The 26,535-nt window shown below is 43.3% G+C and overlaps 1 protein-coding gene across 1 annotated transcript in view; it reads right to left on the reverse strand.

Annotated features, from left to right (window-relative positions):
- The window catches only part of LOC133504691 (ATP-binding cassette subfamily G member 4-like), a 28,864-nt gene extending 8,455 nt beyond the window's left edge, over positions 1-20,409 (reverse strand). The window contains exons 1-11 of the mRNA XM_061827204.1: positions 20,160-20,409; positions 19,528-19,645; positions 19,190-19,322; positions 19,046-19,096; positions 18,396-18,541; positions 16,737-16,860; positions 16,104-16,218; positions 15,873-16,012; positions 5,842-5,940; positions 5,574-5,742; positions 5,393-5,493 (exon numbers count right to left, since the gene is read on the reverse strand). Of these exons, the coding sequence (XP_061683188.1) occupies positions 5,393-5,493; positions 5,574-5,742; positions 5,842-5,940; positions 15,873-16,012; positions 16,104-16,218; positions 16,737-16,860; positions 18,396-18,541; positions 19,046-19,096; positions 19,190-19,322; positions 19,528-19,645; positions 20,160-20,391 (1,428 nt within the window). The 5' untranslated portion in view covers positions 20,392-20,409. The remainder of the gene's footprint in view (positions 1-5,392; positions 5,494-5,573; positions 5,743-5,841; positions 5,941-15,872; positions 16,013-16,103; positions 16,219-16,736; positions 16,861-18,395; positions 18,542-19,045; positions 19,097-19,189; positions 19,323-19,527; positions 19,646-20,159) is intronic.
- Positions 20,410-26,535: the final 6,126 nt, after the last annotated feature.

Consider the following 26,535-nt stretch of genomic DNA (forward strand, 5'->3'; position numbering starts at 1 on the left):
CATCCACTGGTATGTCATCAGTGTCATGATCCTGCCGCTCCAGCCCGGGCTGTGCGGGTGCCCACGCGGTTGCGCTGATTGGGAGGCGCACACCTGCGCCTCATGCGGGCTGATTATCCCGTGTATTTATATGACCCCCATGACGACTGGTCCGGGCCAGATCGTTGAGCTTCATGTCCCGTTCGAGTGCTCCCGAATCCCTGATCGACAACCCGTGTGTACCGACCTTCGCCTGTTCTCCGACCAACCCCGTAAGCCTGACTCCTTTGATACTTCTATCTGCTTTGATCGTTCTCCTGTGTACCGACTCCTACCTGCTCTCTTCGCCCAACGTCCCAACTACCGCTTCCTCACCTGACTGCCTGCCCGATCGGAATAATAAAATAATAATAATAAACGTTTCTCCCCGAACTACCTTGCATCGTCCGAGTCCTGCATTTGGGTCCTACTCCTGTTCCGATGGGTCGTGACAGAACGATCTGGCCAAAACAGGACCCAGCAGGAAAGACCCGGCGTAGCCGGGACCGACGCAAGGTAGACCGTCTGCCAGAGGACCAAGCCTGTCCGATCCGGGTAGGCTCCCTGACGTCCTCCGCTTCCGTGTCTTACGCTCTGCCAGCGAGGTATGAATACGTCCCGAACACGACCCGTCTGGCTCCTCATATTCTTCTAGACTCTGACTTTTCGGAATATGAGGAGGACCTTGATTCGTATGACCGGCTGCCTGAGTGCGACTCCGATGATTTTGATTATGAATCTCTTTGCCCGGTCTTTCATCCCAGTCAGTTTGTTCCACCTCCCCGCGTTTCCACCACCCGAGCATCTTCGCCCGGTAGGTCCAAGTCCACTAACCCGTTTGTGGGAACCCGCTTGGCCATTTACCCGGGACCTCCGCGTGGCGGCCAGAGGAGACGCCCCGGCCGGGCGCTCCCTTGTGGCTCCCGCCGCGCGGCGACTAAGACACCGTCCTCCCACTCCTCGCCGGCAACGGCGAAACCGGCAGACCCACAGCTGGTGGCGAAGCTTTCAGCCCAGAGGGAGGAGGAGCCGCCAAATCACAAGGTGTTCTGCCGCGAAATGCGGGCGCAGTTAGAGCAGCTCTCACGGCCCAGGTCCGGCAAGGACTGGCGAACCAGCCGAGCTACGCTGACGTCTCAACGGCGACGGACTCGCTGCTGATGCAGATTCACGCTGCAGTGGGAACGGACCCACCTCCTCGCCAAGTGCACGTTGCAGTGGGAACGGACCCGCCACCTCGCCAAGCGCACGTAGCTGTGGAAACGGATCCGCCTCCTCGCTATTACCACATCGAGGTTTTGGCTGTTCCGAGCAGAGCTCACGCGGCAGTTGGAACTGACCCGCTCCCGAGACACGCCCATGTGTCAGTTTCGACTGACTTTCTGCCGACTCTCGTTCACGTCACCCTGGAAACGAATCCGCCACCGCGCCACGCCCACGTTGCTGTTTCAACGAATGCACTGCAAGCTCACGTGGCAGTGTGGACCGACCCGATGCCGCCTCATGTTGCTGTCCAGGAGGTAGCGACGTCTCCGCAGCCGCTTCTCGTCCGTGCCCTGGAGTACCAGTGGCGACCGGCCCACGGTCGCTCCCAGTTCCTGCTCCTTGGGCGACCAGTCCGCGGTCGCTCCCTGTTCCTGCTTCGTTGGCGACCGGTCCCCGGTCGCTACCCGTTCCTGCTCTGTTGGCGACCAGCACGTCCATACGCTCCTGTCCAGGAGGTGGTGATGGTGCCACCACCTTCTCACATTGCTGTCCAAGAGGAGGTGGTACTGACGCCTCCTTCTCACGTTCCTGTCCAGGATGAGGTGGCACTGATGCCGCCTTCTCACGTTCCTGTCCAGGAGGAGGTGGCACTGACACCACCTTCTCATGTTCCTGTCCAGGAGGAGGTCGCGATGTCGCCGCCGCCTTCTCACGTTCCTGTCCAGGAGTACCAGCAGCGACCGGTCCGCGGCCGTCCCACGCCCTTGTCTCGACGGCGACAGGAGCTGGGGAGTTCTGTGGAGCCACCCCGGAGCTGGAGAGACTTCGGGATGGCTGTGATGGTGGCGGTCATGGCTCTGGTCCTTCTCTCCATCATCCTCGTCGCTCCTGATGGCTCCCAGCCGCTTCATGACCTGGCCTCGTTGATGACCAATCCACGGCTGCCTCCTGACCAAGCCTTGGTTGCGACCAGTCCCTGGTCGTCTCGCAACCACGGCGTGGGAGGTTCTCGTCCGGAGCAGTTGTCTGCCTCGGTCTGGTTCCTGCTTCGCCGTTTGGTTCGTCACAGAGGTCGTCCGCCCGAATCGCCCCCTGGGGACCCTGGTGCTTGGCGTCCGGGTCGTCCTCCTGTCCACCCGGACGCCTTGCGATTGGTGGCCTGGATGGCCACCAGACTGGGGTTCGGGGGGGGGCGTGCCCTCCTCTGGACCGCCTTCCGCCCACCCCTGCCTGTGTTAATTATTGTCTGTTTCTTTCGTTTAGGCACGTATGGGAGCCGTGGCTTTGGGGGGGGGGGACTGTCATGATCCTGCCGCTCTTGCCCAGGCTGTGCGGGTGCCCGTGCAGTCGCGCTGATTGGGAGGCACACACCTGTGCCTCATGCGGGCTGATTATCCTGTGTATTTATATGACCCCGATGACTACTGGGGCCCCGCCAGATCGTTGAGCTTCATACCCCATTCGAGTACTTCCGTATCCCTGATCGTCAACCCGTGTGTACCGACCTTCGTCTGTTCTCCGACCGACCCTGTAAGCCTGACTCCTTTGAGACTTCCTTGGTCGATTTCCCGTATACCGACTCCTGCCTGCCTGCTCATCTGCTCTCTTTGCCCGACGTCCCAAATACCGCTGCTGCACCTGACTTCCTGCCCGATCCCCGACCACGGAATAATAAACGTTTCTCCCCGAACTACCTTGCATCTTCCGAGCCTTGCATGTGGGTCCTACTCCCGTTCCAATGGGTCGTGACAATCAGGACCAACTGTCTTTCCATTTTTCATCCTGTTCAGTGCCTTTCTAACTTCCCCCTTGCTGATCATCGCCACTTCCTGGTCATTCACACTTGCCCCTTCGACTTTTCCTACTCTCTCATTTTCTTCATTCATTCTCAAAGCATTCTTTCCATCTACTTAGCACACTGCTGGCACAAGTCAACATATTTCCATCACTATCCCTAATCACTTTACTTGCTCCACATCCTTCCAATCTCTATCCCTCTGTCTGGCCAACCTGTAGAGATCCTTTTCTCCTTCTTTCGTATCCAACCTGGTGTACAAGTCATCATATATCTCTTGTTTAGCCTTCACCACTTCTACCTTTGCCCTATGTCGCATCTCAATGTATTCCTTTCGCCTCTCCTCAGTCCTCTCTGTGTCCCACTTCTTCTTCGCTAATGTCTTTCCTTGGATGACTTCCTGTATTTTGGGGTTCCACAACCAAGTCTCCTTCTCCCCTTTCCTACCAGAAGACACTCCAAGTACTCTCCTACCTGCCTTTCTGAATACCTTGGTAGTAGTATTCCAGTCTTCTGGGATCTCTTCCTGTCCATCTCGAGCCTGTCTCATCTCTTTCCGAAAGGCCACATAACATTCTTCCTTTCTCAACTTCCACCACCTGATTCTCTCCTCTACCTTTGTCTTCTTAATCTTCCTACCCACTACCAGAGTCATCCTACACACCACCATTCTATGCTATCGAGCTACACTCTCCCCCACCACTACCTTAACAATAAGTAACCTCCTTCAGATTATATCGTCTCTACAAATGAAGAAAATGTGTGGCATATCATGAACTGTAAATCAAAGTGGACAACTAGTGTCCCCAGCTCCTGAACATTTATTTAATTTTGGAGAAAAAAAATGTGATGTAACAGTGGTAAACATGACCCTGTCCCATCTTTTTTTTTTGGGGAATGTGTTGCATCCATAAAATTCCAAGTTCATCATTATTTGCTAACCCAATTAACTCCCAACTTCATTGATATTGGGGTTGTATACAAAGAATCATCCACACTCACATTCACACTTATGAGCAATTTATTCTTCAGTGAGCCTAACGTGCATGTGTTTGGATTATGAGCAGTAGTCGAGTAGGATGCATGCTGCTGAGGAATGTTTCCTCTAAACCGCGAAACTGCGCACTGGTCACACACTCTCAGCGCACAAGAAAACCTATTCAGCGCAGTGAACACACTGCAAATGAATTAGATATCTAACTTTTTTGCTTTATCATTTTGTTGTGTAATTCAGTGAGTAACAGGTGTCTAGCCAATCATACGATACGATGCAATTGCGCTCTGCAGTCAATCATGCCATTGACAGTACTTGTGCATGTGTTCTGCTTGTAAACACTACATAACATGCGGCGGAATTCAAGTAACGCTCATGCCAACAACCCCTTATCATGGCGAAACGAGCGGGCGATGAATGTGATACGTCAACTCCCCAATGCCAAGTAAAAAAGAACTGTGGTTCTTTTAAGATGGAATTGCTGTTAGAGTTTGTCCAAATAGAAAAAGAAGAGGTGAAACTGGGTGAGATCTTTTCTTTTTCAAGTGAGAAAAGGCCTGCTCTGCAAAACATGCAGTGAGGCTAAAGTTGTGAGTGAGTTTTCCGATGGAAAAATATGGACGAAATGGAAGCTGGACTACCTCAAGCGATACATTCAGCAGAAAAGTCATTTGAATGCTGTTGGAATTACGAAATACGAAGAATCAAGATGGGAAAAGGGACTGATATATTATTGCGGGAGCGCGCAAATGACCGGGAGAAAAAGAACAAGTTGTCACACAAAAAAAATAAAAATCCGACCCTGAGCAAGTTAACATTCTCACAATATTGACAATATTTTACTTGCCATTAAAATGAATGCATCAATGCTGTCTGTTCAACAAATCCACAATCACATGGCAAAGTATGTGAGTACTGTATACAAGAAAGCTCGCTAAGCAAAAACTATGCCTTTGAATTTGTGAATTCAATCAATGAGTGCAGAATGGGACTATGGGTAAGTTTAAAAATGCACCCTGCCGTACCCTAATAGTTGATGAGAGCAGAGACAAAAACAGTACACAAAATGCAAGTCATACATATCAAATTCAGGGAGGAAAATGATGTCGCTATAAAAATGTGTAAGTTAGCCAAATGAGTTATGTTAAAAGTAAACTAATGGAAATTGCTGTTGTAATTTGATTCTTTTAACAAGCCATGAAACTTTCTTTTAGCCCAGGTGTAATACTGGTGTGTGGCCACACAGTGAGCACTTCTGATGTTGCTCACAATGGTCCTCAGTGTACTCAGGGAGATTGTCTCTATGTCCAGACATATGAAAAATGAAAAATTAGAGGGAACATTGCTGCTGGACATTTGATTCTGATGAATCTGCCTACTTGGAAAGGAATGTCAGCCATGGTCTTAGCCAGATAATAGGCTTTCAGGCTGTACCAGTAGTTGAGATGCTCTCTCAGAAACACTGACATCTCCAGAGGAACTGAAATGGAAGAAACATCTATACTAAATGACACGAACATGAACATGAATTTACAGCTTTCTTTTCTTCTTCATACTCACAAGTTAAGACAGTTGGCATGAGCGCTCCAAACATGATGAAGAGCATTGAGAAGAAGAGAAATCCAGTGTTGTTAAACACCTTGCTGGCATCATTACCAATGTTCAGATACAGCAAGCCAATCAACACACCTAAGGCAATGTGGGACATCAGTCTGAGGTGGGTCAAAACCTGAAATCAAAGGAAAGTCAATATCTTTCATTGCAATGTGTCTGTATTTTATAATTCAGGTTGCATTTCAAGCATTTGTGTGGCATCGTAATTCATTACCTGGTCTCGACATATAGTTATGAAGGTTCTCTTGAAGAGGATGCAGAACTGTGTTACCGTGCTTGTGGCAAAAGTATGTCTCTCTATGTGTCCAGTAGCCTGAGCAAAATAAAGAAAGAAAGTTGGTATTTTAATATATGATTAGGTATATTTTCAGGCGGCACGATGACTCAGCTGGTGAAGTGTTGTCATCACAGTTCTGAGGTCCCTGGTTCAATCCCAGACCTGCCTGTGTGGAGTTTGCATGTTCTCCCTGTGTCTGCGTGGGTTTTCTCCGGGCACTCCGGTTTCCTCCCACATCCCAGAAACATGCAACATTAATTGGACACTCTAAATTGCCCCTCAGTGTGATTGTGAGTGAGGCTGTTTGTCTCGATGTGCACTGCAATTGGCTGGCAACCAGTTCAGGGTGTATCCCGCCTCCTGCCCGTTGACAGCTGGGATAGGCTCCAGTACTCCCCGCAACCCTCGTGAGGATAAGCGGCAAAGAAAATAGACGGATAGGTATATTTTCAGCGCAACCACTTTTTGTCCAGTTATAGTGACTCAGGTGGCACGGGTTTGTAGATGTAGTATTTTAAAACAGTGAAGTGTACCTTTTTTACTTTTGTCTTTGAACCAAGTTTAAATAGGGATAGATGAAGTGTAGACTGAAATCGTTCTTGAAAATAAATTGGTAGGTGTCAAATGAAACAAGCATTTAAGTTTTATCCATCCATTCATTTTCTGAGCCACCTATCCTCACAAGGGTCATTGGGAGTGCTGGAGCCTTTCCTAGCTGTCAACAGGCAGGAGTCGGGGTACACCCTGAACTGGTTGCCAGCCAACCGCAGGGAACATAGAAACAAACAGCCGCACTCACAATCACACGTAGGGGCAGTTTAGAATGTCCAATTAACGTTGCATGTTTTGGGGATGTGGGAGGAAACCGGAGTGCCCAGAGAAAACCCACACAGGCACAGGGAAAACATGCAAACTCCACACAGGGAGGGCTGGGATTGAACCCGTGTCCTCAGAACTGTGAGGCAAATGCTTTCCAGCTGAACCACCGTGCCGTCGGTTTGAGTTTTAATTAAAGCTGAATGGGTACTGGATGGTAGTTCATGTTACATCCTGTAAGATAATCTTGCCATATATTTTATTATTAAAATATTATTGTGCCGAGATTTGGGGCAGGAGCTAAACAAGTTCAGTCAGCCTACTAATAATTACAATAAAGGGCAAAGCAGGATGATCCATAAAGTGAGCCACCTGGACAGACTCTTCGTGGATTCAAAATGATTACCATTTGTTGATATAATGAAATTCCAAAAAGCACAGATCAGGTACAAAATCAGTACTACTACTACTACTAATAAGTTTCTTTTGGCTGGTCCCTTTTGGGGTCACCACAGTGTGTCATCTCAGATGAATGCGCATGTATGTTTGGCACAATTTTTTTTTTTTTTTACACTGGATGCCCTTCCTCATACAACCCTTCTCAGGGAGTGGAGGCCCCAGTGGAATATGAACTCACAACCCCTGGTTTACCAAACCAGTGCTCTAACCACTGAGCTACGGGGCCTCTATTACTACTACTACTACTACTACTAATAATAATATATGACAACAAACCCTTCAAAAATGCTTTGAGATATAGTAGGGGGATATCTATTAGGAGGAAAATATAAAATCAAAATGAACAGAATTGGATCATACAGAAAAACATTCTGTATTTCATTCTGTGGGGTGATACCATGTAACAGTTAGGGTGAGGGATTAAAACTGCACAAACCTAAACTAATTAAAGCCAAATAAAAAATAACATTTTCATGGCTAACTGAGATGAAATGGGTCACTACCATTTATCTTTTTAGACATAGTATTTATGTTTACTATTAATGCAGCCCTATTGGGGCACAAGCCAGTGCAATCTGTAGGGTGGCTCCAAGCCTGGATAAATGCTGAGAGTTGTGTCAGGAAGAGCATCCAGCCTAAAACTGTGCCAAACAAATAACACCATTAAATCTAAAGAATCCTATACCGGATCGGTCGTGGCCCGGGTTAACAACGCCCGCCCCACCACCGCTAATCTGCAGGGCTTCGGTGGAAATTCAGCTACTGTTGGTCAAAGACAAAGAAGAGGAGGAAACCGGATTTGTTGGCACAAATAGAAGAAAAATGCACAGAGCCTACAACTGAGTGTTGGGACTTTGAATATTGTGACCATGACAGGAGTTGGTTGACATGATGATTAGGAGAAAGGTTGATATATTGTGCATGCAAGAAAGCAGGTGGTCCATAAGTTTAGGAGCAGGATTTAAATTCTTTTACCATGGAGCAGATGGGAAGAGAAGTGAAGTAGGGATTATTTTAAAGGAAGAGCTGACCAAGAATGTCTTGGAGGTGAAAAGAGTTTCAGATCGAGTGATGAGGCTGAAATTGGAAATGGAGGGTATGTATAATGTCTGGGCTTCCAATTCCCGAACTGGTGACAACAAAACAAGGAGGCGTCGACCTGCAAGACCGTACAATAAATAAATCCTGCTGAATTTGGACTGAATGTTGTGAATATTTGACGTGGGACACCCCTGGTAACGACTTCAGTGGACTAAAACCATCATCTGTGCAATCTTAGTACCCAAATTGGATCTGTATTCATTCACGTTGAAGCTAGTGCTCTAGCCTAGCCTAGCTTAGCTCGATAACACCAAGCAATGTATGTAATCAAATATTTGCTGAGGAGGTAATCATCAAACATTAGTACTTACACGACCGGCAAAACCTGCGTTTCGTTTACAACGGGGACTGTGAGTACTTAGTAGGAAGTTGGGCAAGTTGAAACGTTGACTTAAACTTGCTTAAAGGCCGAGAGGACCTTAGCTTAGCTGGCTAACAACGAGACGCGTTTGTGATCAAACTGTGCTGTTGAAGAACCATCGAACATGAGTAACTTCATAACTTGTACAACGAAGGCCGTGAGGACTTATAAGAAATTTAACAAGTCTTAGTACATCTTTGTACCCAGATTGGTGACATATCGATCGCGTTGAAGCTGCTCGGCCTAAGTTAACCTGGCACACTAACAACATTACTTATATAGAGTATACAACGAGGACCAAACATCGAACGTCGAATCAACCTTCAACTACTAGAGTGAGGGCCATTGTGGTTTGAATCCCTTCCATCCACATATCCTTGAAATCGCCATATCCTCTATATTTTCACACTGGGAGAATGTGAATTGTGTGTCTTATGTGCTGACTTTGTTTATTTGATTGCTTCTTTTGACTATCTGCAGCTCGAAGGGTGGCATAATTCCTGTGCGTCCTGTAAGCCGGACCTGAGCCCAGATAAATGCAGAGGGATGCGGACGGAAGGGCATCTGGCGTAAAACTGTGCCAAACATATATGAGTGTTCATCAAACAAATTCCATAATGGAAGGGCCGTGGCCCAGGCAAACTACGCATGCCCTTGGGAATGTTAAGGCATAGGTAAATTCAGATAATGCAGGTCAAAGACAAAGAGGAGGAAAGCGGCTTAGTCGGCAAAAGAAGAAGCAGCACGCACAGACTCTACAACTGTGTGTAGGGACTTTGAATGTTGGGACTATGACAGGAAAACTAAAAACTGTGCCAAACAAATATGAGTGTTCATCTAAAGAATCCCATACCGGATCGGTTGTGGCCCGGGTTAATAACGCCCACCCCCGGCACTGCTAATCTGCAGGGCGTCGGTGGAAATTCAGCTACTGTGGGTCGAAGACAAAGAAGAGGATGAAACCAGATTTGTTGTCAGAAGAAAAAGAGGAATGCACAGAGCCTACAACTGAGCGTAGGAACTTTGAATGTTGGGACTATGACAGGAAAAGCTCAGGAGTTAGTTGACATGATGATTAGGAGAAAGGGTGATGTATTGTGCATCCAAGAGAGAAAGTGGAAAGGGAGTAAGGCTCGAAGCTTAGGAGCAGTGGTCAAATTATTTTGCCATGGAGTAAATGGGAAGAGAAATCGGGTAGGAGTTATTGTAAAGGAAGGCCTGGCTAAGAATGTCTTGGAAGTGAAAAGAGTATCAGATCAAGTGATGAGTCTGAAATTTGAAATTGAGGGTATTGTGTATGATGTGATTAACGGCTATGCCCCACAGGTAGGATGTGACCTCGAGTTGAAAGAGAAATTCTGGAAGGAACTAGACAAAGTAGTCCTGAGCATCCCAGAGAGAGAAAGAGTTTTAATTGGTGCAGATTTCAAAGGATATGTTGGCGAAGGTAACAGGGGCAATGAAGAAGTGATGGGTAAATACGGCATTAAGCAAAGGAACTTTGAGGGTCAATGGTGGTGGACTTTGTAAAAACCATGGAATTGGCAGTGAACAGTTATTTCCAGAAGAAACAGGAACATAGAGTGACCTACAAGAGCACAGGTAGAAGCATGCAGGTGGATTATATTTTGTGCAGACGATTTAATCTGAAGGAGGTTACTGATTGTAAGGTAGTGGTGGGGTAGAGTGTACCTCGACAGCATAGGATGGTGGTGTTTAGGATGACTCTGGTAGCGGGTAGGAAGATTAAGAAGACAAAGGTAGAGCAGAGAATCATATGATGGAAGTTGAGAAAGGAAGAATGTTGTGTGCAGCAAGTAAAGTGATTAAGGATAGCGATGGAAATGTGTTGACTGGTGCCAGTGGTGTGCTAAGTAGATGGAAAGAGTATTTTGAGAAGTTAATGAATGTAGAAAATGGGAGAGAAGGTAGAGTAGAAGAGGCAAGCGTGAATGACCCAGAAGTGGCAATGATTAGTAAGGGGGAAGTTAGAAAGGCACTGAACAGAATGAAAAATGGAAAGACAGTTGGTCCTGATGACATACCAGTGGAGGTATGGAAGCAATTTGGAGAGGTGGCTGTGGAGTTTTTGATCAACTTATTCAACAGAATACTAGAGGGCGAAAAGATGCCAGAAGAATGGAGGAAAAGTGTGCTGGTCCCCATTTTTAGGGGCAAAGGAGATGTTCAGAGCTGTGGAAAATAGAGAGGAATAAAGATGATGAGCCACACAATGAAATTATGGGAGAGAGTAATGGAGGCTAGACTCATGATAGAAGTAAGTATCTGCGAACAACAGTATTGTTTTATGCCTAGAAAGAGTGCCACAGATGCATTAATTGAGGGTGCTCGTGGAAAAGTACAGAGAAGGTCAGAAGGAGCTACATTGTGTCTTTGTAGACCTAGAGAAAGCCTATGATAGAGTACCAAGAGAGGAACTGTGGTACTGCATGCGCAAGTCTAGTGTTGTGGAGAAATATTTTAGAATAGTACGGGACATGTATGAGGGCAGCAGAACAGCGGCAAGATGTGCCTTAGGTGTCTCAGAACAATTTCAGGTGGAGTTCATCAGGGATCCGCGCTGAGCCCCTTCCTATTGGCGGTAGTAATGGATAGGCTGACAGATGATGTTGGACTGGAATCCCCTTGGACTATGATGTTCGCAGATGATATTGTGATCTGCAGTGAAAGCAGGGAGCAGGCAAGGGACAATTAGAAAGATGGAGCCACGCACTGGAAAGGAGAGGAATGAAGATTAGCGGAAGTAAAACAGAACATATGTGCATGAATGTGAGGAGCGGAGGAGGAAGAGTGAAACTCCAGGGAGAAGAGATAGCGAGGGTGGAGGATTTCAAATACTTGTGGTCAACAATAGAGAGCAATGGAGAGTGTGGTAAAGAATTGAAGAAAGGGGTCAAAGCGGGGTGGAACAGTTGGCGGAAGGTGTATGGTGTTCTATGCGACAGAAGAGTCCGCGCTAGGATGAACAGCAAAGTTTATAAAACAGTGGTGCGGCCGGCCATGATGTACGGATTAGAGACGGTGGCACTGAAGACACAACAGGAAGCAGAACTTAAGGTAGCAGAAATGAAGATGCTGAGGTACTTGCAGCAAGTGAACAGGTTGGATAGGATTAGAAATTACCTCATTAGAACGACAGCCAAAGTTGGATGTTTTGGAGACAAGGTTAGAAAGAGACTTAAATGGTTTGGACATGTTCAGAGGCGAGAGAGTGAGGATATTGGAAGACGGGTGCGGAGGATGGAGCTGCCAGACAAAGAAACGAGAGGAAGACCAAAGAAAAGGTTGATGGGTGTTGTGAGGGAGGACACGAGGACAATGGGTGCTAGAGAGGAAGATGCACGGGATAGTCTTCAATGGAAAAAGATGACAAGCTGTGGCGACCGTTAACGGGAAAAGCTGAAAGGAGAAGAAGGTGGTGTTATGTATAATGTGATTAATGGCTATGCCCCACAGGTTGGATGTGACCTAGAGTTGAAAGGGAAATTGTGAAAATAACTAGATGAAGTAGTTATGAGCATAGCAGACAAAGAGAGAGTTGTAATTGGTGCAGATTGTAATGGACATGTTGGTGAAAGAAACAGGGGCGATGAAGAAGTGATGGGTAAATACGGCATTCAGCAAAGGAACAAAGGAAGAAGTGATGAAGTGAAGTGAAGCAGAAGTCAGAAGTGTGTAGGGGAGGGGTGCTCAATGCATCGATCACGAGGCAGTCTTGGTCGATCGTGGGATGGCGTGCCAAAAAAAAAAGCGTCAGCCAATGTTCCCTCTGAACTGTGCGCGTGCACAATAGTGCACCGCTAATGCAGTCTCTTTGAAGATATTCTGCGTTGCGCACAAAAAAATGAAAATAAATCCAACGCAAATTGAAAGTATAACATCCAGCTCTTCAATTTGTGGCATTTTGCAATGTGACTCATTGAGTGAGGGATGACTTGTTTTTACATCTAATGGCACAATTCACATACGTACTGTAAAAAAATGAAAAGAGGAAGCCACTGGTTTCTCTAGGCAGCACACTGAACTTTCTCTAACAACGACCGCTGCTCCACCACACTTCCTTTTTCCTAGTTTACCTATCACCCGCCCCCCATCCCCGTTCTTAAAGATGTACACTCATAATTACAAATGTATACACTACTTACGCAGCCCATCAATGTGTTTAATAATGACAGCGTCCACCACCACTGCTTTAGTTCGCAATACAGTCTGAGAAACGTAGAGCAAAGACGAGTTAGACATGCTGCTTATGTTTACTTTCGATATTAATGGAGAAAGTTAAAAAAGAAATGCTGTTGTCTTAAGTACAACTCCACACGGCTGGAAAGGGCTACGGAGAAATTGCTAAGGAGCTTGATGAAAAAAAGTCCACTGTTGGAGCAAAGATTAGAAAACGGAAGAAGCTAAACATGACGATCAATCTCAATCTTAAGATGCAATGACTGTCGGAGTATGTGAATAATCGAAGAAAAAGTGGTTAAACTGGATGAGATTTTCTCTTTTGTGGGAATTAAAGGTCTGATCTGAAGCCAGCCAAAGTAGAGAGTGCAGGATGAGATGGTGTGTAATTTTAAAATTCCACCTTGGCACAGCCTGATCTAGGATGAAAGCACAGATAATACAGTGCACGAAAAGCTAATTCTGTATTTTTAATATACATATATATTTATATATAGTATATCACACAACATTAATAACATAATATTGGGAGCATCATCAGAGTGAGCAGGATAGATAGCATTAGAAATGAGATCATTAGCGGGACAGCCAAATTTGGATGTTTTGGAGACTGTTCAAGAGAGCAGACTTTGATGGTTTGGACATATCCAGAGGCGAGAGAGTGAGTATATTGGTAGAAGAGTGCTGGGGATGGAGCTGCCAGGAAAAAGAGCAAGGGGAAGACCAAAGAGAAGGTTGATGGCTGTTGTGAGGGAAGACATAAGGGCAGTGGGTGTTAAAAAGAAAGATGCAGGAGATAGGCCAAGATGGAAAAAGATGACACCCTGAGGCAACCCCGAACGGGACAAGCCAAAAGGAAAAGAAGAATTTATGTTTACTTTTACTTGGCGTTCCACTGTATCAATTTTCTGAGGTGCATATCCTCTAGAGGGTCGCGGACGTGCTGGAGCCAATCCCAGCCGTCATCGGGCAGGAGGCAGGGTACACCCTGAACTGGTTGCCAGCCAATCGCAGGCCACATGGGGACAAACATCAGTCACACTCACAATCACACCTGTGGGCAACCTAGAGTGGGTGGATACACACACACAAACACATACACACACATCAAACACGCAGACACACACGCACACAGATAGATAGATAGATAGATAGATAGATAGATAGATAGATAGATAGATAGATAGATAGATAGATAGATAGATAGATAGATAGATAGATAGATAGATAGATAGATAGATAGATAGATAGATAGATAGATAGATAGATAGATAGATAGATAGATAGATAGATAGATAGATAGATAGATAAATAGATAGTATCCCTCAAAGGCCTGTTAGTCCGCCTTTAAAAGTCCACCTCCACTCTATGTATTATCCTAACTCAGATGCACTTGTGTGAGGTCATTAGCTGCATAAAAACACCTGTCCACCCCATACAATCAGTAAGACTCAAACTTGTAACATGGCCAAGACCAAAGAGCTGTCCAACGACACCAGAGACAAAATCGTACAACTCCACACGGCTGGAAAGGGCTACGGAGAAATTGCTAAGGAGCTTGATGAAAAAAAGTCCACTGTTGGAGCAAAGATTAGAAAACGGAAGAAGCTAAACATGAAGATCAATCTCAATCGGAGTGGAGCCGGAGATATGACCTCGTAGGGTCTCAATGATCCTTAGAAAGGTGAGGAATCAGCCCAGGACTACACAACAGGACTTGGTCAATGAAGTGAAAAGAGCTGGTTTCCAAGATGACTATTGGTAATACACTAAGACGTCATGGTTTGAAATCATGCATGGCACGGAAGGTTCCCCTGCTTAAACCAGCACATGTCAAGGCCAATCTTTGGAGTAATTTGGATGATAAGAAGTGTCATGGGAGAAGGATTTGTGGTCAGATGAGACCAAAATTGAATTTTTGGTCATAATTCCACTTACCGTGTTTGGAGGAAGACGAATGATGAGGTTCATCCCACCAACACCATCCCTACTGTGAAGCATGGGGCTGGTAGCATCATGCTTTGGGTTTTTTTTTCCACACATGGGACAGGACAACTGCACTGTATTAAGGAGAGTATGACCGCAGCCATGTATAGTGAGATTTTGGGGAACAACCTCTTTCCCTCAGTCATACCATTGAAGATGGGTCGTGGCTGTGTCTTTCAAGATGACAATGACCCGAAGCACACAGCCAGGAAAGCCAAGGAGTGGCTCCGTGAGAAGCATATCAAGGTCCTGGCATGGCCTAGCCAGTCTCCAGACCTCAATCCAATAGAAAATCTTTGGAGGGGACTAAAACTCCTTGTTTCTCAGCGACACCCCAGAACCCAGTCTGACCTAGAGAACAGCTGTGTGGAGGAGTGAGCCAAAATCCCACCTGCAGTGTCTGCAAATCTGGTGACCAACTACAGGAAACGTTTGACCTCTGTAATTGCAAACAAAGGCTACTGTATCAAATATTAACATTGGTTTTGTCAGGTGTTCAAATACTTATTTGCATCTGTATCACACAAATAAATCGTTTAAAAAATCATACATTATGATTTCTGGATTTTTCTTTTTAGATTATCTCTCTCACAGTGGACATGCACCTATGATGAATATTTCAGACCCTTCCATGATTTCTAGGTGGGAGAACTTGCATTATAGCAGTGTGTTCAAATACTTGTTTTCTTCACTGTATATACAGTAGATAGATATCCCTTGTTCCTTGTTGTCATTATTTTGAATCACTCTTGTTTACATGCTCAAATAAATAATCACAAGTAAATATAAATGACTTTACTGTGCATATTGCTTCTCTGACATGTGATATAAAAGCAATCATCCCGAATGTAGTTTTATCCTTTGTTGGCACTTTAATTCTTGGTTATAATCTGTATAGTGGTTTTAACCATTTTGTGTTTTCTGCACTATCAATTGACTCTTTAATGAAAAGAAAGGATAAAGTGATCTCTTCCTTTGTTTGGTGAAAAAAAAAACTCACTTCATTTTCAAATGAACGCACATCAGCACTTTTTTTACTGCCCACCTTGGAGTGTTTTGAGGTCCAGACCAATGAGCCATTGTTATCGCACTGGTTCTTCTCTTCAATTGTACACATTCCTCGTTGGACTGCTTCAAACAAAACGGGGTTCAAATCTCCATACTCTCCCGATGCCACTTCAATGACTGAATCAGAAAAATTTAATGTTAACAAAAGGGAGCACAAATTAAGACGATTGATGATCTTAAATGGTCCATAGAACAAAGGTAGACCTACTGAAGTCTGCAGGGTTGTGATACGTAGGACAGTAAAATCCCAGTCCCTTCAAATAGGGGATGAGGTAGGGGACTGTGCCTTTGTAAATACACCTACCCTGACCAAGAATGTAGAGCTGTTCAAGGACAGATTTAAGAAATCAATTACTGTTTTTTTTTTTTTTGGAGGGGGGGTGATATTATGGAGAATAAGTCAGTAGAAACCAAAGTGATCAATTTGGCATCAGGCCCATCAATTTGTGATTCAACAAGAAGCAAAGGTCACTAAATTTTTGTCAAACCAGGAAGTGAAATACATGTTTTCTCCTAAATACAATGGAAAAATCAGCAAGAATTTCAATGGGCTGGTATGAAACAAGATTTGAAATAGAAACAAAAGTGATCCTGCAATCAAAAACAGGTTCACAGAATGAGGAAAGCAGAATGAATGACTCATGTAACAAAAGTAAGAGGGCAGGGCAAATAAAGGATGATCTATGAGTGCAGTGCAAAGAAAAAGAGATGAACAAAAGCAATTAGAACAACAACAAAACTACATTAAATAATACTGTATAGAGTATGGATTTATACAGTATGATGCAAATGTTGCATGCATGTAAGATTGAGTACATGCTTTTCGTGAAATAATGTGTACCTTGTCAAACATCTCAAAAAGTTTTGCACTTGGTTGGTGGATAGTGCAGATGATCGTTCTTCCTCCTAGTGCTAAAGAACGCATGAGGGACACGACCTGATAACATGACGCGCTGTCTAAGCCACTGCAGAGACAAACAAAGACACAAGTTCAATGAGCACAAGGAAAATTGTGCACAGAAACAGGTTTCTATCAAAGCTTGGTCTGTTTTTCAAGGACAATCTGGCTAAGAAGGTGGAGCACGATTCTTGTAATAAAAATAATGTACAGTATTCGGTAAATAAGGCAACACAGTATTGGATGCAGAAAGGTAAACATATAAGTATGCCGTATATGGAAGAACATAAAGGAACAGAGTAACTGCCAGCTGCAGAGTATTATCCATCCAGTTATAGAGAGGAGGAAATACTGACCAAATGTACAAATTGCCAGCTCAACAGAACAACAGAAGTTGAGAATGTCACAATGCAATGTGGAATATTTACCAGGTCAGAGTAAAAAGAAAATGTTACACATAAATGAAGAAGCAACCGGCATCAGGAAATTCAACAACCTTTTAATACTTCTGGTGTTTGTGCATGTTGTTTCAATCATTTTTTTATTATATGTGATATTATAAAGGGCACTGATAGTGTTGTGGTACATGCTGACTGCATGGGTTCTGTTCTTGGCCAGTGCCCTCATACCCAGTTGAAGCTGACGCTCATAGTAGGTTTAGGTTTCTATGACAACAGAGGTAAAACGTGTATCTATTGACTTTACAGTTTGCATGTACTATATATTTATAGGCTTCAACTGGTTAGAATGTTGGCCTCACAGTTCTGAGGACCATGGTTGAAATCCCCGCCCTCCTTGTATGGAGTTTGCATGTTCTCCCCATGCCTGCATGGATTTTCCCTGGGCACTCTGGTTTCCTCACACATCACCAAAACATGCATTAATTGGAGACTCTAAATTGGCCTTAGGTGTGAATGTGAGTGCGACTGTTGTCTGTCTCCATGTGGCCTGCGATTGGCTGATGACCAGTTCAGTGTGAACCCCGCCTCATACCTGATGATAGGTGGGATAGGCACCAGCACTGACGCGACCCTTGGCTTAACAAACGTGAAGGTGGGTCAAAGTACTGGACTAAAAACGAAACTGATAGAATGGTCCCTTGCAAAATAAACAGGTCTATTCTCAAACTGAAAGAACATCAGAAAGTGCTATGAACGCAAATCTGAAAAGGAATATTTAAAGCATTGGGCCAGTGAAACCAAGAACTAAAAGTGAGTGAACAAGGTTCTGTCTTGGAGGCAAAAGGGCACACCGAATTGACAGCTAAAAAATATCAATGACATCATCACTTAAACAATGCCAGTTTTACTGTCATCACCTCAGTTTTCACTACAAAAAAAATCTAAAGCCGTTCAACCCAGACTGTGGATTGCACACGATTGTTTATAACAATTTTCAAACCTTATGACTATACAGTATACAAAATGTTCATTATTGAGCTCTGGTTCTGATCCTGTAATTTTGTATCATTGTTTTCTCTTAACAAGTGTCCTTGGGAGTTATTATATAGTCCTCACAAATACTAATTCATTATTAGAGTGTTATCTTACAATTTGGAATATGTGTATCAGTCAGCAGTAAATTATTGTAACTCGGTCTCACCTGGTAGGCTCATCAAAAAACATGACTGGTGGATTGTTGACCAGCTCAAGGGCAATGGCAAGCCTTTTGCACTGACCACCTGATAGTGAGCTGGTACGAGTATGAGCACAGTCAAGAAGTCCCAAGGCAAGCAGAATCTCATTGATCTATCAGAGAAAAATGGGCATCAATAGTGATGAAAAAGGATTGCTAGAATTCCAATCAACACATAAGGGACACATCTCTTTCAATAGCCAACTACACTCAAAATGCATCCAGACTCTCAAGAAAGAAAAAAGAATACTCTTGTGGGGTCTTGGGATAGCGCTTGGGATAGCGCTTGGGATAGCCAGTCCTTCCTTTTTCCCATCAGTGGCCCAATGCCTTTTGATAATAATTAACTTTTCAGCTAATTGGCACATCATTGTATGGACACTACAGTATGCAGTGAGGTCATTTCCAAGCCAAACACATGGCAGTAAAAACAAAAATACCATGTTGTTTGGCAGTTATTTTAATTTTGGTTTTCTCAGTAACTAACTGCAGTTACTGTATGTGTGAAAAATCCAGATATTAGTTAACAGGTCTATATTACTTTACTATAGTTCTCAAACTGCTTGAATTCATCATTTGTGCCAAAGAAACTTATTGACTTATTCTGTCAAGTTTACCACTTTTTTCTTCATATCTGTAGACTCACTGAGCTTCAAGTTGGCTGACACCTGTAACATAAAGACAAATAGTGAGTAACAATAAAAATCCACAAGAAGAAGCTTCATGTAAATGTTAAAAAAAAAAAATCTGTTAGTACTTACCATCATGGCTTCCCATGCAGTGAGATGTGGAAGTAGCATGTCTTGCTGCATTATATAACAAGACATTTTCCTAAATGACCTCAGGTCTCTGGGTCTCCCATTTACAAGAATCTGACCCTTCATTCCCGTTTCCCTAATCACAGTAAAGGCTATATTAATTTTTGAAGGAAATTACCAAAGTGCAAAAAATAGCAATGCATAAACAAAACAGTACAGTGCTGAATTTACCAAAATGGAAAAAAAATGATAAACATCTTAATCTGCTTTGCACTTAGTACTTCAAAAAGTCTTGACGTTTACCCTAAAATATTTTAGGCGTTACAGGAAGGTTACCTCACCTGTATCCTGCTAAAATGTTCATGAATGTAGACTTTCCAGCACCGGAGGGACCCATGATTCCTACTAGCTCTCGACTGCAGAATTTCCCAGAGAGGCATTTCAATAATGCTTTGAATCCTAATAAATCAAACATTGAGGATAAGCATGGCACTTATCATTCATTCACACACACACACACACACACACACACACATTTGTCCATTATCTGAGCTGCTTATCCTCACAAGGGTCACGGTATTGCTGGTATAGCTATCTATGTGGTATCACAGCTATCTTTGGGCAGGAGGTGGGCTACAACCTGAATTAATTGCCAGCCAGTTGCAGGACACATAGAGAAACACTACCTCAGAAGTCTCACTCACAATCACACCTAGGGGCAATTTAGAGTGTCCAATTAATGTTGCGGGTTTTTGGGATGTGGGAGGAAACCGGAGTGCCTGGAGAAAACCCACGCAGGCATAGGCAGAACATGTAAACTCCACACAGGCAGGACCTGTGACCTCAGAACTGTGAGGTCAACGCTTTACACTTTACAGCTGTGTCACCATGCCGCCTCTCTATAATGTGTGTATATATATATACTGTATAGAGAGAGAGATGTATAGTATATGATGAGTTTAATGTGCATTACCTCTCCTCCTACAGCACGATCCCACCTGAATGCTGTAAGAGATGTCAATAAACTCAAGATCCACCGGTGAGCGTTTGGGTAGGTGGGTGAAGCGCTGTGCTTGAGTGAGCTGATTCTCAAACTTCTTCAGCTTCAACACGGAAGTCTCCTGTTTCTGAGTAGCTCCATTACAAATGATACTGGCCTCCATGGAAATACTCACAGAGTCAAGTTCCAGTGCTTTGTTCTCCATACTTGTCCTCTGTGAGTGTGAGATAATAGAGTGGTAAAATATCTGATAAATGCTGTTACTCCAATATAGAGTGCATAATCTCTATGTGCAAGAGTAATTATTACATGATCTTCAATTAAGAATTGTTCCAAGTTAATTTGATGCAGTTCATGTCGATAATCTAGTGAATATGCTTGGGATACAAAAGATTTGGAATCCAATTCCATTCTCCTGACAAGACTAAGGAGCAGAAATATGTAGTCAAACCCTTTATCGCAAAGCTAACATCAAAATGGAGATATAATCTACTTGTTTTATCCAAAGTATTGTATAAGCAGTTCCCAAGTCTGAGGTGGTACAGTACTTTGTCCTCTTTGAGGGAGAGGTCTCATCTAATCTTTCCTTGGGGGTTTTAATCCTTTGAGGGATTAAAATCAAGTTTCTTTTCCAGGCTTGATGTGTTGGGAGCAGGAGGGGCTGCAATTTCCTCCTTGGGAAAAATTTGCAGACTCATGTACGATACCAAGACAAGCTAATGTATGGGAAAGAAATGCTGTTTCACTTGCCCTTCATTTCACACTTACTTGAGACACATTTGTTTTATGGATAGCATGGTGCCGGAGGTCTGAGCCTTCTCTTTTAGGTATCAGGGTTCTGATCAAGAAAATGCAAAAAATGGGAGAGATACTTTTCATGCCAACATGTCACGAGTCAATGTGAATAGTTCTTTGGATGAGAGGCAAGATCCACAGGGAGAAGAACTCAGTGACCCAGGATCACACCACCTCATGCGTACCGTTTTTCTTCAATCTTATTTGAAATCCATCAATTCAAATATCGGTGTATAATGTACTGTTCCAAACAAATCTACCAATGTGGCTTCTTCTACACAACAAAATTGGTGAATCAAAGTCATTACAATAAGATGTTGCATTTGAAGTTCAATGTTCAAAGACGTTTTCCATTGATGGCAATACTTACATGTTTGACTAAAGCTCTAAAATAAAGTCTGGAGACCACACTGGAGGTGAAGGAGACCATACATGGGCTGAACAGACTGATATGGACATCATATATTGTCATAATCAACATATTTAATGGAACTTGAAAAAAATCCAAATTTGTTCAATAATTTTTCCTTCAAGCCAAAAGTCACATTTTTCACAGATTGATCAATGCTTGCTTCATGCTGGTGGGATCATACAGGTGGTTGTAAAGACATGTTATAACTAGAGCCTAAAGAATATTCATCACTGCACTCTTGAGAGTAAATATGACATTAGATAATTCACATAACAGTGTGTAAAAGATATCAACTTTGTAGGAACGATTCCTCAATTTAAGATGACCTGACGTGAACTATGCTCACTCATTTTTGTACAGGGATGCATAAAGGTCAATTGTCATCCCTATAAACATCCTAAAATAGATATTGTCATGAAAAATACATATAACATTATTCATTTCAATGTCTATACGAAAAATTAATTGTGAGCAGAAAGCACGTCATCCCTGCGCAAAGTTGCAGAAGTGTCATTCTACAACATCCAAGTGGTTGCCATATTGGCTGCATCCTCTGTCCGCGACGTCACCCGGACATTCACCAATTAAAACACGCGGTGGACACTACTATGGGAAAACAAACAAACACGCCCCTTCTGACACGGAAGCTCTTTTCGAAAAGGAGAACAGCACACAACCGAGTGAAGTTACCGGGGCAATATTACACAATTGTTCTGAGCCATATTCAGATGATATGCGATCACGGCCAAAACGCGCCGAGGTGGCTTATCACGGAGCCGTGCCGTGCTGCTTTTGTTCTTAGCCGTACACTACGAACAACACCGTCGAGCCAGGGAGATTCACTGCATTGTTGTTAATTTCAATATCACGTTTAGCCAAAAGTGCCCAGCGTAGCAAGATGAATAATGAAAACCCAGCAGGAGCTTTTTCTAAGTCAGTGTACCAAAATAGGGCAACAGTAATAGCCAAGATAATATCTGTGACAGTCTGGAGTTTGAGGTTTTCTGTTTCTCTGTGCTATGAAAATCACATGCTTTTTTGAAAACAATACAATCAAAGCAGCGGAACTGACACATTGTATTTTGCGAAAGTTGGTGTGTGTTGCTGACACGAACCAGGGTTTTGTTTTGTTTTGTTTTACAAATTCCTCTTGGACCCTCCACATTCTGGTCACCACCTTTTCCAGCGCCTTTCGTCGGGTAGGCGGTACCGAATAACTCAAACAAAAACTAATAGACATTCCAAAAGCTTCTTCCTTCTTGCAATAAACTTCTTAAACAGCTAACTCACTGCATCTTATCTTTTGTCTTGAGTGTCTCATTCTACCAGGCCAATTATAATTATTATTATATAGTATACACTCCTTATTTACTCACTGTAGTAGAATCATCATGCTACACTTTTTACATAGCTGTTGCTGACCAATACTGGCCACTCCTATGCCCGAGACACATATGCACTACTTGACTGAGCAGTATCTGCAAAGAGTTGCATAATCGACATTGTCCTAGATCATCGCACGACTAGTCACTTCAAACTACATACATTCGTTGAAGTCTTGATGCCTTAGCACAATGGTCATTGCACAGGACTATTACCGTATTAGGCATACAAACTGCTCTAAATGCCAGAGACTGTGCATCCTTTCCACAACTGCCAAAAAAAAGTATTCCATCATTGCCGGATAACTTGCAACCCTTATTGCTCCGTGACTGTTATTGTAATATCTTTATGTCTCAAATGACTGTCTGTCTGTTCTCGTACTCAACATGTATGTCGTACTAGAGTGTCTCCAACTACCAGAGGTGAGTTCCTTGTATGTTTTTGACATACCGGGACTTGGCGAATAAAGATGATTCTGATTCTCACATTGAATTGATGTGGAAGTTCAAAATTAGGCATAATTAAAAGCTATGCTCAAAATGTTTGCAAAATGTTAACTTGGTAAAAGAGCAGTTAGCAGATTTGCCTCAGTTGTGAATCCAGGCAATGTTTTTACTCTGTCGAGTTTAATTGTTGTCCCTGCCCTTATGTGGGTTTTCTCTGGACACCTCGGATTCCTCACAGATTCCAAAAACATGCATTTTAAGTTCATGATGACTCCTAATTGTAGAAAATTGCTCATGTTTTTTGTGTACCCTTTGACTCACTGCTTACTAATCAAAACCAACGAACATCATCAAGAAGTATGAAGTATGTCGAGGATCATGAGTACATTCAAGCTTCTAGGAGTTGTGAGCCCTTAGATGGCTAAACAGTCCAAATTGTAGACTGTGTTGATGTTGACATGAAATGAAGAGCACTGAAAAGTGGTGTCTGGTGTGGTTGAAGGTGCATTGGCCAATGAAATATGTCAACAGATTCGGCCTTCCTCAGCAGTAAGGTCTTATGGTTTGGAAATTGACAGTACCACACTTGCAAACGCTTCGCAATTTTCTGCAGTCACTATTGACTCCAGTCTCCAACTGCATGGGTTCGAGCCCACATTTCTTCAACAGAGCTGTCAGGTGATTCTTGAGGTGCTTCTATAGGTCACTGGCTGAGAGACTTTCATCTTCATGTTCACTGTACAGCACACAAAAGGGGAGCTGGTTGGTTGGCATCCTGATGACATGTCCAATGCACCTAAGTTTTGGGGTGGGCAGAAATTCTTTGCATATTGGTAAACCTCAATGTAATGGACTTTGTCCCACCAGTGCAGATCAAGAATGCAATGGAGCCAGGAGACATGAGTGAATATGTTCCAGGATCTTGATGTGACGGCGGTAAAGAACAGATGCTTTACATCAATATAAAAGTATTGATTCACAGACTGCTTTGTGTACAGCCACTTTTGTCGGATTATGAAGTTGCGGTTGAGGAAATTGATAGAAGTAACCCTAACTAACCCGAAAAAACACTGACCCTACGTTTGTACACCATTGTAGTTCTTGCATTAAGTTGTGGATGTTGTTCAGCATGGAACCTAGAAACTGTATGTGAATTTGTGATTAGTGTGGTTTCCCTTTCGTAAAACGTGTTTTTAGTGTGATAGTGGCCAGATTCCTGCTGCCTAACCTCTGTATTCCTGGCAGTGATCAAGAAGGCAGCATCCCCATAAGCCTAGTCATAAGTGGCTGAAGACATGAAGGTTTATGACTAAATTGGGCCGTGTCCTCTGCATATTGTAAATCAAAGACATAATTGAGCGATATTGTAATTGTTTAGGAGGTGACACGTGTTGAAAACTCTGCCAAGTCAATATCAAATTGACCCGCTGTTTTCTCAGTTGAATAACTGTCAAGCATAGAAGGTCACTTCTTTCATGAAAAGGGTAAATGTGACTGGTGCCATAAAGCATCAGTTTCACTCTGACATTCACAGGGAAGAACTTTGATTCAGTTATTCCACATGCATCCCATTGTGAAAATTGTGAATGACAGACAGGAAGGTCAGCTGGCAGCCAAACTTGATTAAGACATTCGATAAAATGGAACTGTAGATTTCATCAAATCCATTTGTTGTTGTTCTTTTGTTGCTCATGGCGCTTTCCTAGCAGCTGTTGAAATACAAACACCATGTCAACAGTAGAGCATTCAGAGTGAAAACCGCATCGTCTCTGCTAATACCATGTTGGTCACCTGTGACAGCAGTGGGGCAAGCATTACCTGTGTCAAATGTTTGGCAGCCACAGATAGCAGTGAAAGGCCTCAGTTGTTAGCATCGTCAGCATTGTTTTTCTACTACTACTGATCATCTTGGCATCCTTCCACTTCTGAGGTATGCGGCTTTTAACCCAAACTGAGCCAATAAAAATATGGAGCTCAATGAGAAGGTCATTATCACCAAACCATTTCAGCCACAATATGATCTACCCCAGTTGCTTTGTTAGGGTTTAAGCCACAGACCACAATCAGCACCTCATCCGGTGATAGTATGTGATTGATGAGTGGTTTGGACAGCAAGGGCTCCCAAAAATGAGGCATCTGAACGTTTTTTACTGTTGAGCAACATGTTGAAATGCTCTGGATATTGATTTGGGATTGCTGTGTGTTCCTTTATCAGTGTGCTCCTGTCACCACACTAGACTCCATTCTGTGGCTGATTTTCAACTTTATGACTTAGACTACTTCAGATACTAACACCAAAATCCTGCAGGCAAATGTCCAGCTATTACTGTGTACCATCAAGCTCATACACTCTTGTGTTATACAGCAGGAAAGTAATCCAAAAGATCTCCACCACTGGGCCTATGGCTAAAATGATCCCAAAATTATGGTTTTAGTGTAGCTGAGTCAAAGTCCAGACTTGGATCCAATCTGGTTCCAATGGTATGAGTTTGAACAAAAAGAATCCAATTGGACTGAGTTGAAACTATTCTGTGAAGAAGAATGGGCTAAAAGTCCTCCACGGTAATGCAAAAGATTAATTATCAGTTATCACAAATACTTGATTTCATTAACTGCTGTCATGCGTTGTACAACCCAGTCTGCTTCAGGTGACAATTGGTTTTTCACTTCTGGTCAGATAAGTTTGGAGTTTTTTTCCCTTAAAAAGTAATATCTTCATTTAGAAACTACATTTTATATTTACTTGGTGTTGTTGGGTTGTCTTTGGGTTGTATTCAAATGTGTATGATATTCTGAAACATCTAAATGTGATAAATGTGAAAAAAAATGAAATCAAGAAGGAGGCAGATTTTTCACAGCAATGTATGGGTTTGTGTCTTAGTAGAAACCAAGTTTTTACTCTAGTATTTAGCTGGGGGAAAAAAAACTTTGGGAAAGTCTGGATCAGTTATCCAAAATGGATAATTTTGCTTTCCCACATTATTGGTTAAATTTTGCCATCCACTTCAGATCATTTTTTGTTCACATACTTGGAAGTAGTTATGTTACAGTCGAGGCTTTGAAGTGTGTCCCGAGTAATCAGCAAAAATCCTGATGAAGTGTGGTTCAGAGCATAGTTTGATGAGGTATGTGATGACGTTCGAAGCATCCTGAAACACCATGCCATGTGACTGATTCCCTAAATGGTTTGATGGTTTGGTGTGTGAACCGTGTGTCAATTGAAATGTCAGACACAACGAAATGCAATTGAGTTAAGCCGCACATCTTGTGTTTGGTTGGTTTGGTGTTTAGTTAATTATTTGCAAGACTTTGA

Source organism: Syngnathoides biaculeatus, chromosome 8, assembly GCF_019802595.1.
Source record: "Syngnathoides biaculeatus isolate LvHL_M chromosome 8, ASM1980259v1, whole genome shotgun sequence".
NCBI classification, from domain to species: Eukaryota; Metazoa; Chordata; class Actinopteri; order Syngnathiformes; family Syngnathidae; genus Syngnathoides; species Syngnathoides biaculeatus.